Below are 13,169 nucleotides of genomic sequence, written 5' to 3'. Positions count from 1 at the left end.
TATCTACAGATGTAAATATAGTTCGATCTACAAGTTGTCTGTGTTTCGGACTATAATTAAACTTAAGTGTCAAATGATTCTAAATCATAGTGTTAAAAATATCTTTTTCCCTCTCTGTGTCTTTCTTTCTCCCTCCTTATCAGTTATTTACCTCATATTGTATCATTTCAGTTATTACCTCATAGTTATTTCACTGGTTTTACCTCGGATGTTGACGGGAGTTGAACCTCGGACTTCGGTGTTGGGAGCCCGGTACGCTGACCACTGAGCCACTGCGACACGATAGCTCTGGTGCCGCAGTAACCTGGTGTGATGCCAAGGGTCCCGGCCCGTCGGCCTACTTGTCTAACTACAGTTTAACTACAGTTTCTCTGTAATTCAACTGTGGCAGTCTGGGGTTCCCTATCCTTGTCCGTTTTTTTTTCGTGAATAAACCCGTTTATAATTATAACGTCCTCTTCCCTGGTCGATATCACGAATAACAGAACTTCGCCTCTAGTAAAGCGATTCTTAACCGGGAAACAAAAATTTTGTTGGCGTTAGGGTGAGGTACTTGGGTAGCGACCCCGCTAAGGGGCATATTTCTGATGTACGCATACGGAGGAACCACCGGTTGTTTGGCAGGACTAAGAGGCAGGTAGGCCCTCGGAAGGGCGCGCCTAGGCTAGGCGACGTAAAACCCCACCGACCAAGGAATCGACAAACTCATCGCACAGGTGAAGCAACGAGGGAGTACTGTAGGGTTGCGACGGCCGGTAATGTTACCGGTAACGTTACCGGAAAAATTGGTAATTTACGGTAATTTACCAAAAGCTTGGTAACGTTGAAAAAAACGGTAATAATAACCCTACAAAATGAGTTAAAAACTCACTTTTCAGAAGCAAAAGTCACATTTCGAATAGTAAATATGACATATTATCACCTTTTTAGTCACTTTTTAGAGACCAGATAGCAAATTTGTCCTTATTCTGAAGTTTAAAAGCGTAGCTTTAGATAACGATTTTTATAGGTGCTACTTCTGGTAACTCTATATACAACTGATGTTGATGAGAACAAGATGAAAAACACAAATATTCCAATAAGTACAGCTAAGACCGGCTATTCCGTCACTTTTGAGGCAGTACACAAGAATTTCGATCGCCAAGGAATAGTATATTGCCAATTTTTCTGCTTCAAATTGAATTTTTCCAATTTTTCCAAAATTTCCGGTAAATTACGATTTTTACCGTAATTTACGGTAACATTGATTGTTACCGGTAATTTCGCAACCCTAGAGTACTGTCGCTAAAAAGACGGTCTGAGTGTACGTTGTCACATAAAGTCGACTTATATTTTAAGTGCAACATATGCACAGTTCAAAACTGTAAACTATATTTGCGGTTTTCAGTCTAAGATAACAACAGTCTGATTGAAACTTAACTGAAAAAATAACTGCTTTGATGAATTGCAGCAGTATTAAAATCGAAAGTATGGCAGTTTTATACTTGATAATTATGTTTAAGCGCAGTTTGTAACACTAAAATGAAATTCATTCGTAAGACTCAAATATCTGTTCTAAGACTGTACTTATAACTACAGTTTCAACTTGTAGAGCGCAATGCAGCCAACATTGTGAATGTAAAAGCAGTGTGACTGCTGTCATTATATAAATGGAATTACGGAACAATTAAGAGTTAAGAGATGCATAATGACTACAGTTAACCTATAGTTTCAGATAGTATATCGCAACTGCAGTTCGATGTCTACAGTTTTAACTGCAGTCATAATGCACATCCTTCCACGCGGGCGGGAGAGCGAGACGGAATGTTTGGTGGGGAAAGGAAAGAGAAAGAGAGGAAGAGAGACAGGCAGACAGGCAGAACGGAACGGAAGCGCAAAGAGAGAAACGTCGCAGTGCACCACCAGCCTGTCGCCCCCCTGGAGGGTTCAAGGGGAGGGGCCCAGATTTGTGCGCGCAAGTGCATCCGATTAGGGACGAGGGCATGAGCGGGGGTGGAGGCAGGGTCGAGGACAGGGTATGTTACTGGAACTCTTCCGGGCAAATTCTATAAGTCGACACGAATTCCTCCCCCCGGGGGGCTACGCACCTGGCTCGTCAGGCGTCTCGTCTCGAACGCCAAACTTTGCTGTAGGGGGGAGGGAAGGGCGGTAGGGAGGAAGGTACCCCTAGCCGACCAAACTCCATCCTGCTCCTTTTCCATTTCCCTTGCACGCCCCCGCGCACTCTGCCGGGCATGGGTCGGACACCAACCCGGCGAAGGTCAGGGGTCGTAGGGCTGAGAGGAGAAGGGGGGAGGAGGGGGCCATGTGTAGTGCCCCAACCCCGCGCGGTCGGGAGACGCCTCCGGGGGGACGCACGCGCGCTGTGTCCGGGTGCGTCAGAGTTTGGGAACGGGAGAAAGGGGGGGGGGGAGCTGAAAAAGTTCGGGACAGGTACGGAAGGTACATGTAGAGGGCTGGAGTTGCGTTCCTCCTCCCCCTCCCCCTGCAGCGTGCCTGGGGACGCGCCCGCCGACAGGCCCTGAGGGGGTCGCCGTGTGATAGGCACACCCGCCGCACACCAAACGCCTGCGAACCGTCGGATGGGCCACCCGCCTCACAGCGTAGCTCTGCGGGCGGCCGGGGGGTTGTGCGGCGCGTTGCCTATCCGGCAGTTCGCGGGCGTTTGGCGTCCGACCGACTGCCTATCGGACGGTTCGCGGGCGTCTGGTCGTGGTGTGCGGTGGGCTCGTCTAACTTGCACACCACAGGCGCTCGGCTCCGTTCAGGGCCGGGCCAAGCCCCCCCCCCTCTCTTTCATACCCCACCCCATATCACTTAGACCCCTTTCATGTTTAACGAGCAGGCAGAGTTTGTTCATCATTACTTCCGCCGTGCTCTCTTTTCCCGATTGGCCTGGGGGCGCCACCGCCCTCCGCTTGCTCCCCGAGCGCGTATTCCTGCGGGAGGGAAGGCGCGGGATGACGTCACGGGGATCGACCCCCCACCCCCACCCCCAAGCAACCCATCTGTAGCGTCGCCGCGTGTGGCACTTTTTACGATCCCCGTTAGAGGCGGGCAACTGGTGACAATGGCATATAAATGCACGCGGAAACTGGTGGAAACGAAAAACGCGTTGTTTTATTCCAGAAGGAGGGGGGGCAGAGAGACAGAGACAGACAGAGACAGAGATTTAATTTTTTGGTTATGAGTTTTTGGTTCTGAGGCTTACGTGAGAGTCGTGAGTAAAAGCTCAACATTATAAAAGTATAAGTCATCTGCTTTTAGGTTAGCCTTAACGTGTTCTCGTTTAATTTAATTGCCACCAGGTGGAGAATGCGAGTCCGCTGCGACCATGACGGACCGGGGCTGCTGCTGCTGTACGTTGGAGACGTGCGTGCGTCTGCAGGGGCTCATCGTGGGGGTGAGCACTGCCGACATGTGTACTGGTCGTTATGGGGCCCGTCAACTCGAGGGACAGTAACTTGCAGGAATAACGGCTTGTTGCAGATCATCTGCGTCGGCAATATGGCCCGCGTCACGTGGAAGGTGCTGAACGACGACGGCACGGCTGAGTCGGCCATACAACGCACATCCGCGGGAGCGTGTAAGCACTAAAATAGTAAATAGAATACATGCCAAAGCATTCGCTAAGAAGGCATGCCAAATAATTGTTTCGAAAGAGGACTGTTCGTTTCAGACTTGCCGCATATATATTCTTCATATTATTTTTGGCACGCGTTAAACTTGGCAAACATTTAACGACGTTTAAAAACAAACTTTTCAACGTTGTAGTCCTGGACGGTGCAGACTGCCTGGTGAACGGCCTGGGCGCCATGCTGCTGTTTGCCGCATCTCTGCTGCTGCTGCGCGGCGTGCGGCTGGTGAGTGAAGCGGAGGGATGTGAACAAGTGTGAAAGCGGGGGGAGGTGAAAAGGAGCGGTGAAAGTGGGTGAAGCGGAACTAAGCGGGCGAACTCCTCGTAAAGCAGAAGCCGCGAGTGCGTCGAGTCAAGGGGGTGCCCCGCTGATGGGGCGCTCGGCGCGAAGTGTTTATTTTAGGAGTCGCAGACCTTGGCAGTGACTGATCGGAATGAGGCCCGCTGGTGCATGCGCGGGCCCGGGGGAAGGAGGGGGAGGGTAGGGGGCAGAAACTTGCTTGCCGCTTTGGGTTTCATACTGTGGTTTTGGACTCACGCCGCCGCCGACACTGACGCCCGCCCGTGTTGTCCAGAAGCGGCCCTCGCTGATGCAGCCCTACCTGGTGTGCGCCGTGGCGGAGGCCGTGGCGCTCGCGCTCTTCGCCATCCTGTACGGCGTGGCCGTGGCGCAGTCGCTGCCGGAGCCGGACGAGCACCCGGACGTGGTCGTCATCAGCGTCGGCGAGGTCAGCGCCCTCGTGGTGTTCGTCATCTTGCTGCTCATCGGTGAGCTGACAACGAACCGAACGATTTCTGTGGAAAGTCCGTTTTCGGGACCCCATCTCATGTTGGGTCGATTTCGGTCGATAAATTTTACAGACAAAAAATAATCCAGTTTCTGTCCAAACCCCGTTTGGTTTTGTTCCCTTTCTCGGACCTGTGCTGCTGACATCTCTGCTTGTTCGCAGCGTTTCCGACGTACTGCCTCCTGAACGTATCCAGCCTCTACGACTACATGAAGTACGACGACTATCGTAGGGAGCATTTTTATTACATTGGAACTTGAGTTGTATTGCTCATAATTTTCACATTCCATCATGATTGTACAACATCGTATACATATCTACCCACATATTCTCCTGCCCATGCCGTAAGATTTGACAAGTCTATATTTTGTTAATGGCCGCCATAACAACCCAAAATGACTATTTTGTTAGTGACGTATTGATGCCCTTTACGTAGTTCGAATGAAAACAAGATTTACCGTAGGTAAAGTTTTAGACCTGATAACGTATTTTGCAGCCTTCTTGTCCGCGTTATAGAGTCCTGTCATGTAATAGTCTTTAAATCTTGTGAAAATGACGAATTTTCTGTGATTTTACGCCAGTCAATTTTAAGAGCCCACCCGCGTGACCATATTATTTATGTGTCAGTGGTTATCCCCCTAGTACGAAGGGTGGCGATACTCCGCGCCCTGATATACCCGCGCGTGGGGTGTACGCGACGCGCTGTCGATCGCTTCTTCCATGACACCCCCACCCCTCGCCCCACCCCCACCGACACCAACTTTTGTGTTCTGTTTATAGGATATTTTTTCAAATAAACGTTTGCTGCCAAATTAATGAGGAGATGACCGTGAGTCTTTAAAATGATTGGGTGTATTTTCTTTAAATCTCAAACGAGTCACCTCGTCAATTGTGACCCCATACTACCGAAATTAATTGTGTATGAACATCTTTGCTTTGATTAAAAGATTGGGTCTGCTTGCTGCTATGTATGTACCGGGCGTTTCAGCAGAGCGGACACTACAGTGTCGCGGGATTGCATACTCGCTAGAGCCTTACGAGCGAAGGGATTAGGCAAACCCAGAACACTGTGGTGTCCTCTCTGAAACACCCGGTGCACCATTGTACTGTGTGTTTAGTTTTAGTGCGTAGCTCGTCTCTTTGTGATATATGTGTATTATGGGGCCCGCTTTAAACCGTGTGGTATCCGTCCCCCAGCCTAGTCATTACTTAATTAGATGAAGGAAAAAATTAATCACTGTCTCACTACAACTTCTATTGCGGTTTTCATACCGGGGAAGTACATATGGCAATTACTTCTAGACATACATTTGTGTGGGGAATAAAGACCTAAAAAACGATTTGCGTTCTGAACTTTTTTTTTCTCAGCATGTCCAAACGCTGAATGTGCCTTCTTTTCGTCAACGCTTTGATAGCAAACACATTTTTTTTTTTTAAGAAGAGACTTTTTTTAAAACTCAGGGTTTTACACAAGAATGCCATTAGAGTGTATTTAGTGCATGGGCAGATTTGTTTAGAACCTTGTCAGAACAGAACTTAGGTGGTGGTGGGCGTTTTCTTACTCCGTCTGTATACACAAAGGGCCTGGGCGACAGGACAGGGGGCAGAGCGGGGAGGGGAGCAAGCGCGGCTGGCGGGACAGTCCGGGCCTGGCCGCCCTACAAGCCTGTTCACCACCCTGAGCCGATCCTGAGCACCAGGCAACCAGGCAGCCTACCCCGCCTGCCCCCGGCAGGTGCGAGGGGTCAACGTCAGGTCTGCAACTAGAATTGAACGTGTACACTAGCCCCCCACACCCCAGAAAACCTCCCATAAACATATAAAATTTAACCAACTTCAACACTGGAAAGACCTCGGAAGACCGACAGCGAGGACCCGAGGAAAACCAACGGGAGACAACCCTCGTCACTTTTGCACTTTTGCACAGCTCGCGAGAGGGTGTGTCGTACCGATATTTTTCGGAAATGTATTCCAAAACTGAAAAATCCAGTTGTCGATGGTAAGTAAAACAATTGGAACAGAGTCTTGACGTGAATTTGCCAGTGTTGTTGGCGTTTCTGCCGAAGGGTACCTCTGTCCCCACGAGTCGTGGTGTCAAACAGCCTGGAGAAGTGTTCGAGGCTGCGGCGCGTGGCGATCGCCTTCAAGCTCAACTGGAAGGAGTACAGCCGTAACTCGGTTCTGCGCTACCTGGTGGAGGAGCGGAGGCCACCAGCGGAAAAGTAAGTGGAGGTCCAAGTTGGCTGGCCGAGCACATTCAGTGGCACTTTTCCCCATAGCCACGTTCATCGAAAAAAAAGTTTACCTCTACGATTAAATCGGAGTAAATGACAAACTAAGTCATATTAACGACAAACCGGGACGACACTATAGGCCGCCTTGAAATGACTCATTTTAAACATATTTTTTGTCCTTGGTTGAGGTCGCCTCTATTCACTATGTTCATTATATGCTCTCTTCTCCCTTTGCAGAGCATTCTGGTCGCTCTGTCTCACGCTGACGCTTGCCCTGTGCATGTACCAGATGGGGAACCTCTACGACCAGTGGAAGAGCAATTCGGTCATCCTGCTGACCAGCACCTCACGCATGCCCTTGCACGAGCTCCCCTTCCCTGCGGTATCGATATGTCCGTCTGCCAAGACAAATTATACCCTTTTAAACTACACAGAGATGGAGCAGCTAACATCGAAGAAGGATTCCAAGAGCCTCAGCAAAGACGAGTAAGAAAATTAGGCATTGCCAGGGATTATTGGTAATCAGTGCTCACTCAAGTATCAGTATTTCTTTCTTACCATAGGAGGCTAAAGCTTTCAGTACTATCTGTTCTATGTGACATCGATATTTTGCCTGAAAAATTCAACATGCCCACAAATGAAGAATTTTTTAATTTTCTTAAAAGTGTAAGTCTGGTGTTTACAAAACAATGGGTTTGCTAAAGTGCCCCCCCCCCCCCCGAACGTTTCGCGAGGCAATGCTCGAGCTCAAGGTAGCGCCCCCAGCGCGCTGGGTAGGACAAACCTGCTAAACAGTTGGGGATGGTTGCCTAAGGTGTAATCTCCATTACACCTTACAGATGCCCGTCCTGAACACCCGCTCGGGGGAGTTGCATTATCTCGGATGTCGCGTTTCTTTTGGTGCAAGCGCCTTAATCAACCAAAAAATAGAAAAAAAAATATTTTTCCATTTGTTTGGTGTTATTTCAGTTTAATGAGTTCTTTTTTCTGTAGGTTGTGCCACACATGCAAGGCACGACGAAATGGGTTTGGTTTGGTGGCGACGATGATAACTGCCCTCCTCCCGTTCCAGTCCTGAGCAACGTCGGGGTCTGCTACACCTATAACTTGCTTCCCGCCGAGAGGCGGTATAGGCTGAAAATGTCAGTAGGTTATACCAGCCTTTTGTTGGCATAGGCGGCCGAGGTCTGTGGGGTTGCCTCCATTTAAAGATTCTGAGTAGTAAATCACCTATGCGAGGCTTCTCAGTAGAGACGATAAACGAGATGGGGTTGTATCCGCGCTCCTTTCTTCCTCTTGCTATTTCTTTCCTTTGGCATGGGGAGCATCGAAAAGCGCCGGGCCTACCTGCGCTAAGCTGACATGACAGGTCACTGGACGGGGCCGGTCCTTAAATGCACGCGCCGCAGGCCCGGACGATAAGCGCCGCGGCCATAGTCCCAAGCCACCCCTGCCCTTCCCTGCCACTTCACGGCCCAAATGATACGAAAAGCGCCGCGTGCATTGGAGTGCCTACCTAGCAGGCGGTTGGAAGGTGTCAGTGACTATGCACACAAGGTTGAAACCGTGTGAAGCTGAGCTAAATATGCGTCTTCGTTTGCCTGCGCGGCCTACCACGCCACTGAAGTCAAAATTAATGTTCATGTTAAACTGAAGTTTTATTCAAAGAACGCCTTTGAAGTCCCTATGCTGTCCTTGTGCCTACTCAGTGGTGACCTTGGTCTAAATAAACATGGTGTTTTCAACAAAAGGAAACCTAAATTAACAAACCTAACTCAATACAGTAAATCAGTTTTGATATTAGCTATGCATCTAATTGTCTATTTTCAAAACTAGAGTCAAGCCTAAACTGACAAACCTAATTCAATACAGTAAATCAGTTTAACGATATAATCGGTCAAAGTGTTTTTGGGTACCAGGGCCCGTCCACGGTACAAGCGAGTGCCAAGAGCGAGAGCCCCGGCCCCCGGCCTGCGACGGGCCGGGCTCCCCCAGGGCCGATCGTCGGGCGCGCGGCGCTTTTCGTACTTTTCGGGCCGGGTGCGGTCCCCTGGCCTCCGCATTTACGCGCTGGCCCCCACGGTTAATCCACCTCATAATCCGTGCACCAGGTAGGCACGGCGCTTTTTGAGTCCCCCCCCCCCTTAGTTGCACTGAAAATGCCAGATCTTACTCTCAGGAGAGTGAGATCAGTGACACAAAAAATTTTACTCTCCTGAGAGCGAGATATCTGACTTTCACTCAATTTGAGTCATAATTTGCGGTCCTCACACAATGAGAGTGAGGTTCCTCACTGCAATTGGGCGAAGTCAGGGAAATCTTACTCCTCCAGAGTAGAGAATTCGGTGCATATGACTCAAATAGGGTGAGCCTTATAGTCATCGCTTGATTGAGCGAGGCAAAATTGTCTCACTCATTTAGAGCACGACACCTCACTCAAAGGTTTTCAGTGTGTCCCACAAATAGTGCCTCACGCCCGACTCACGTCAGTCGCGCACTCAGGGTATTGATTCAGTGCTTCTGCTAATATGATTGAATTGGTAGGGGAGTCGCTCCTGTGATGGGAGGTGCGCTTGTTTTGTTCTTCCCGTTTTACAATTTCGCTTGTTCGGAAATAACCTTCAAAAGTGTTTAGTCGCTGAAGGAACTTTACTTTTAGAAATTTCGACGTGTCTTTGGACAGTGGTAGTCATCGCGAAAGTAAGCAGATGTACTGGGACGTGGACGAAGGCTACCCCGGACCTCCTCCTGGAGACGACAACACCAACAACAGCAACACCTGCCCACGCCGAGCCGCAGGTCGTATAGCACTCTCTGAGTGTTGAGAGTTTTAAATGTTAAGAACCTGTGTGTGTTTTTTTAAAGGGAGAACCGGAAGCCACTGCCTCTTCCAATATTTTGACATTACTTATTGACGTAAAAATGAATTTTCTGTCCTCTTTTGGACTGACGTTTTTTTTGCAGGTGGATTGCTCGGCGGGATCATGGCCGTCGTAACTGTGGCCCTACAGGAAGTCGACTTCTCCTGTGTGCCTAACCCGGACTTTACTGTAGGTAAAACCTTGTCAAATGGGCCACAACACTTTCACGTAATGGTCGGGTGACATAACTGACATAACTACCTGGCGGATGTTTGCTGCAGCTGGTGGTTCACAACGTCGCTGAGTTACCCTTTGTCGATCTCCGCACACAAGCACAGCTCCCCGCACAGGTAGGGGCTACCGCGCGGCGCTCTGTTCCAAAAAGATACACTGGAAAAAATATTTGTGGGAAAAATCCCACAAATGTACTTTACATATATACATTTGGAAAAAAAAGAAAGAAAAACAGAAAAAAAGGCTACGGCATTTTCTTTCCTGTGCGCAGAGCCTGTCCGACATCCCTTTGTCTGGGCAGCAGAGCTACTTGGTGCCCCACAGCAAGAGCACTACAGTGATCATGAAGCCCATTAGGGTCATATCGAACCCACGCCTCAGATCGTATAGTCCGGCGAGCCGAAACTGCTATTTCACAGGAGAGAAGGAACTGCACTTCTTTCGGGTATGGATTAGCCAAAAGCTGTGCAAAAGCGTCCCGGCGGCATATTCGTTGCACAGTATGCAGTTTGCACATCAAAATGCGCTTAACAGGTTACAGTACTAAAGGCGCGCATTGCGTACAGTACGTGTATTTAATGCGCAAATAATGTGGGGCGTATATTACTTACATTTATGGGCTTTGGTGCTATTAGGATTATTCTTTTATGTCCAGGTCTACACGCTACAGAATTGCCGATTGGAATGCTTAACGAATCTTACGTGGCAGATGTGCAACTGCACAGCATTCTACCAACCGCGTAAGTTGCCCAAAAATGAGTCCAGAAGATATGCCGCTTTTGTGTTCTCCACAAATCGAACTGTAGTACAAGATTTTAGTTTTAAATTCTAGACTAAAGAGTTGTACAACTGCAATGCTCTGATAAAAAAAAACGAACTCTGAAAATTTAATTTTGTTTGTGGTTCCCTAGAAATCGAGGGCGTACAGGTGTGTTATAGTACGAAGAAGATAACCTGCTCAAATAGCATAGAGGGGAAATACAAAGGTAGGAAATGCTAGCAGCTTTCTTGAATATTCAATTAGTTCACCATTCTAACTTCTTCTAGAGCTGTGTGAATCGAGGTTTTTTCCGTCAAATCGAATCACAAAAATTTCCTTCGCTTTAAATCGAATTGAGTTGGCTCAAAAGTTCCGAACCGAATTGAATCGAACTAGTCAAATTCTAGCCCAAATCGATTTGAAAAAAAACAACAAAAAACACACACAAAGTAACACAGTTGTTTCATGCACACTTTCCGCGGTATTCCGTAGAAGTACGACGACGGTTGCGAGTGTAGTGCTGGCATACTTGATCCCGATGATATCGCTCTTTTCTCGTTTGCCAGACACTGACTGCAACTGCCTACCCGGCTGCAACAGTCTGCAGTACGACACAAGGTCCATCCAGTCGGATATCGTGAGAGACGACGATGACGATGAACCTTATCTGTACGGGATTGTGAAGCTTGTATTCTCGGATTTGGATTACAGTCCGTATGTGAGGGAGGCCCGAATAAGTTCCTTGGAGTTTCTTGGTGAGTCCTGAGTTTCTATGGTCAGTGTCGCCGATGGCCGTGACTTCTGGGGGCCTGCTCAGGAACCAGGCCGGCGAACGAACAGGCGGTGAACGCGTGAACGAACGGGTGCGGGGAACGAACGGGCCCATTGGCCCTTATGGCGCGTTCGACGCTCCCGTTCGCTCATCCACCTCGTCCGTTCGTTTGTTCTATTCTATCACTTTGTTCCTGAGCACCCCTCCTGAAGGCGATTTATCCCCCTCCCACTTCGTCGCAGCGAACTGCGGTGGCCTGCTGTCGCTCGTCAGTGGCTTCAGCCTCATCAGCTTCTTCGAGCTCCTGTACTTTCTGTGTGTCCGCAAGCGCACCCAGGATGATGGGGAGGCAGCCAGGACCCCGGGCCCATCTGCCGAGCTGAGGCATAGACGAGGGCTGGACGACTTGGAGTACACAGTAACACAGTTGGAGTACGCGCAGTACAGTCGGAGTATGACCCGTGCACACTCGGAGTCCCCGAAGTACATCCGGAGTACACGCAGAGTGCACCCACAAACCGTATTTCCGACGGGTTCTTGAACGCCGCGTATTTGGGCATCCAAAGTAACATGCGTGTGCTCTGCGGGCTGGTCTAACTAACTATAGCAAGACGCGTTGATCTCTGTACGCCACCTCTTGGCATAAACTGGCCATACTCGCGAACATGAAAAGATTATACTCAGTCTGGGAGGTCGCGTGCGCGAGCAGTTCGCCGTGGTCGCAAACCGCTCACCGCTTTCAGCTCAGGCGAGGCTCAACATAACCCGTCATTACCCGCTTAAAAATGCATCGAGTTGCGGATCACGGTCGAAGGTGTGTTACGTGCTCAACTCTTCACCTCACCACCATGCGCCTCTGCTGTTGTTCGTTGTAGACCAATGTAGGCTAGTTCCACTTTGAATTCACAGTCTCCTTAAGTGTGGATTCAGAGTTCACGAAACGCAAGCGTTATTTTCACGCCAGGCGTGATTTTCACGCTTCGTAAGCTTCACGCAGCCAATCAGGGATCGACTTTCATCACGCCGGGCGTGAAAATCACGCTTTGCATGAGAATCACGCTCTCTTTTAGGGAACTCTGAATCCACCTTAATAATGCAATTCATAATCTAGCATGAAAAATAGCGCACCACAAATCCCGTCATATTTGTTGATATTTGTCATCTAGTGCACGGGTGAGCTAAGGGGCGGTTCGTGTACACAACACATACGTGTTATGTTATGATAATAAGAGAATGAATAAACATTGAGCGCTCTCTAATCTATGTATTTATTCCTGTTTCACCTTTTAACTGACATCATGTTGTCAACATCCTAGGTCTGGTCGGCGCCCTTTCTCCGTGCCGCGCGTATCGTCTGTAGTGCACTGTAGCTCCGGTTCAATACCTGAAATGAGAACATTATCGTTTGCACGCAAAATTCCTTTGGGACTGGGTGACTTTTGCTCAAACGATACATTTAATTTTAACTCAGACTCAAACATTTTTCTTTTCTTTATCAAACAATGATTTTAAGAAGTACAACAAGTGGTTGCCGCCCCTAGAGTGTAACGCTCTGCCGGCTGCATCCCCTTATTGTGTCTGGTGCGGGTGTCTTTGAAAACGTTCCCCCGCGAACCCCCTGGGGAGCCCAGGGTGGGCCACTGGCTCCACGCGGCCGCTTGGCGGGTCGGCCTACCCCGCGCGTCGCAGGCGCCCGGCCGGTCACTAATTCCCTGCGCGCCGTCCGCCGGAGCTCGTCACCCGTCACAGGTCGGCCGAGCAGGGTACCTAGGACTGTTTGATTACGGCGCGTGGCAGGGCCCGTTTTGTGATCCAAAATCGAAAAGTCACTGTACACCCTGAACTTTTCACCTCTCCTTTTCCGGAAAAGGTTGGTGGCAGTG

At 49.2% G+C, this 13,169-nt stretch overlaps 4 protein-coding genes across 6 annotated transcripts in view; 3 read left to right on the top strand and 1 right to left on the bottom strand.

Annotated features, from left to right (window-relative positions):
• The first annotated feature begins 3,257 nt into the window (after positions 1-3,257).
• LOC113216046 (uncharacterized) lies at positions 3,258-5,765 on the top strand. Its single transcript, XM_026435743.2, has 5 exons — positions 3,258-3,403; positions 3,490-3,586; positions 3,775-3,863; positions 4,213-4,405; positions 4,588-5,765. The coding sequence occupies exons 1-5, from the start codon at positions 3,335-3,337 to the stop codon at positions 4,683-4,685; spliced, it is 546 nt and encodes a 181-aa protein (XP_026291528.1). The 5' UTR covers positions 3,258-3,334; the 3' UTR covers positions 4,686-5,765.
• On the top strand, positions 5,249-7,884 carry LOC127750256 (pickpocket protein 28-like). Its single transcript, XM_052271365.1, has 5 exons — positions 5,249-5,254; positions 6,469-6,647; positions 6,897-7,145; positions 7,223-7,325; positions 7,653-7,884. Exons 1-5 carry the CDS (start codon positions 5,249-5,251, stop codon positions 7,833-7,835), a joined length of 720 nt encoding a protein of 239 aa, XP_052127325.1. The 3' UTR covers positions 7,836-7,884.
• Positions 7,885-9,358: 1,474 nt separating this feature from the next.
• LOC113216009 (pickpocket protein 28) lies at positions 9,359-11,281 on the top strand. The gene is made up of 7 exons (XM_052271356.1): positions 9,359-9,458; positions 9,624-9,709; positions 9,802-9,870; positions 10,026-10,199; positions 10,410-10,494; positions 10,666-10,740; positions 11,081-11,281. Exons 1-7 carry the CDS (start codon positions 9,368-9,370, stop codon positions 11,278-11,280), a joined length of 780 nt encoding a protein of 259 aa, XP_052127316.1. The 5' UTR covers positions 9,359-9,367; the 3' UTR covers position 11,281.
• A 1,212-nt stretch (positions 11,282-12,493) lies between these two features.
• Positions 12,494-13,169, bottom strand: part of LOC127750248 (odorant receptor 67c-like) — a 3,079-nt gene continuing 2,403 nt past the window's right edge. The window contains exon 6 of one of the 3 annotated variants that reach the window (XM_052271355.1): positions 12,494-12,670. In XM_052271355.1, coding sequence (XP_052127315.1) covers positions 12,599-12,670 — 72 coding nt within the window. In that variant the 3' untranslated portion in view covers positions 12,494-12,598. The remainder of the gene's footprint in view (positions 12,671-13,169) is intronic. The other 2 variants (XM_052271354.1, XM_052271353.1) reach the window with 2 other exon arrangements.

Source organism: Frankliniella occidentalis, unplaced genomic scaffold (assembly GCF_000697945.3).
Source record: "Frankliniella occidentalis isolate FOCC.00 unplaced genomic scaffold, Focc_3.1 Scaffold158, whole genome shotgun sequence".
In the NCBI taxonomy this organism is placed as follows: Eukaryota; Metazoa; Arthropoda; class Insecta; order Thysanoptera; family Thripidae; genus Frankliniella; species Frankliniella occidentalis.
The sequence above is the reverse complement of the archived record's forward strand: the minus strand, read 5'-3'. Positions and strand labels throughout refer to the sequence as shown.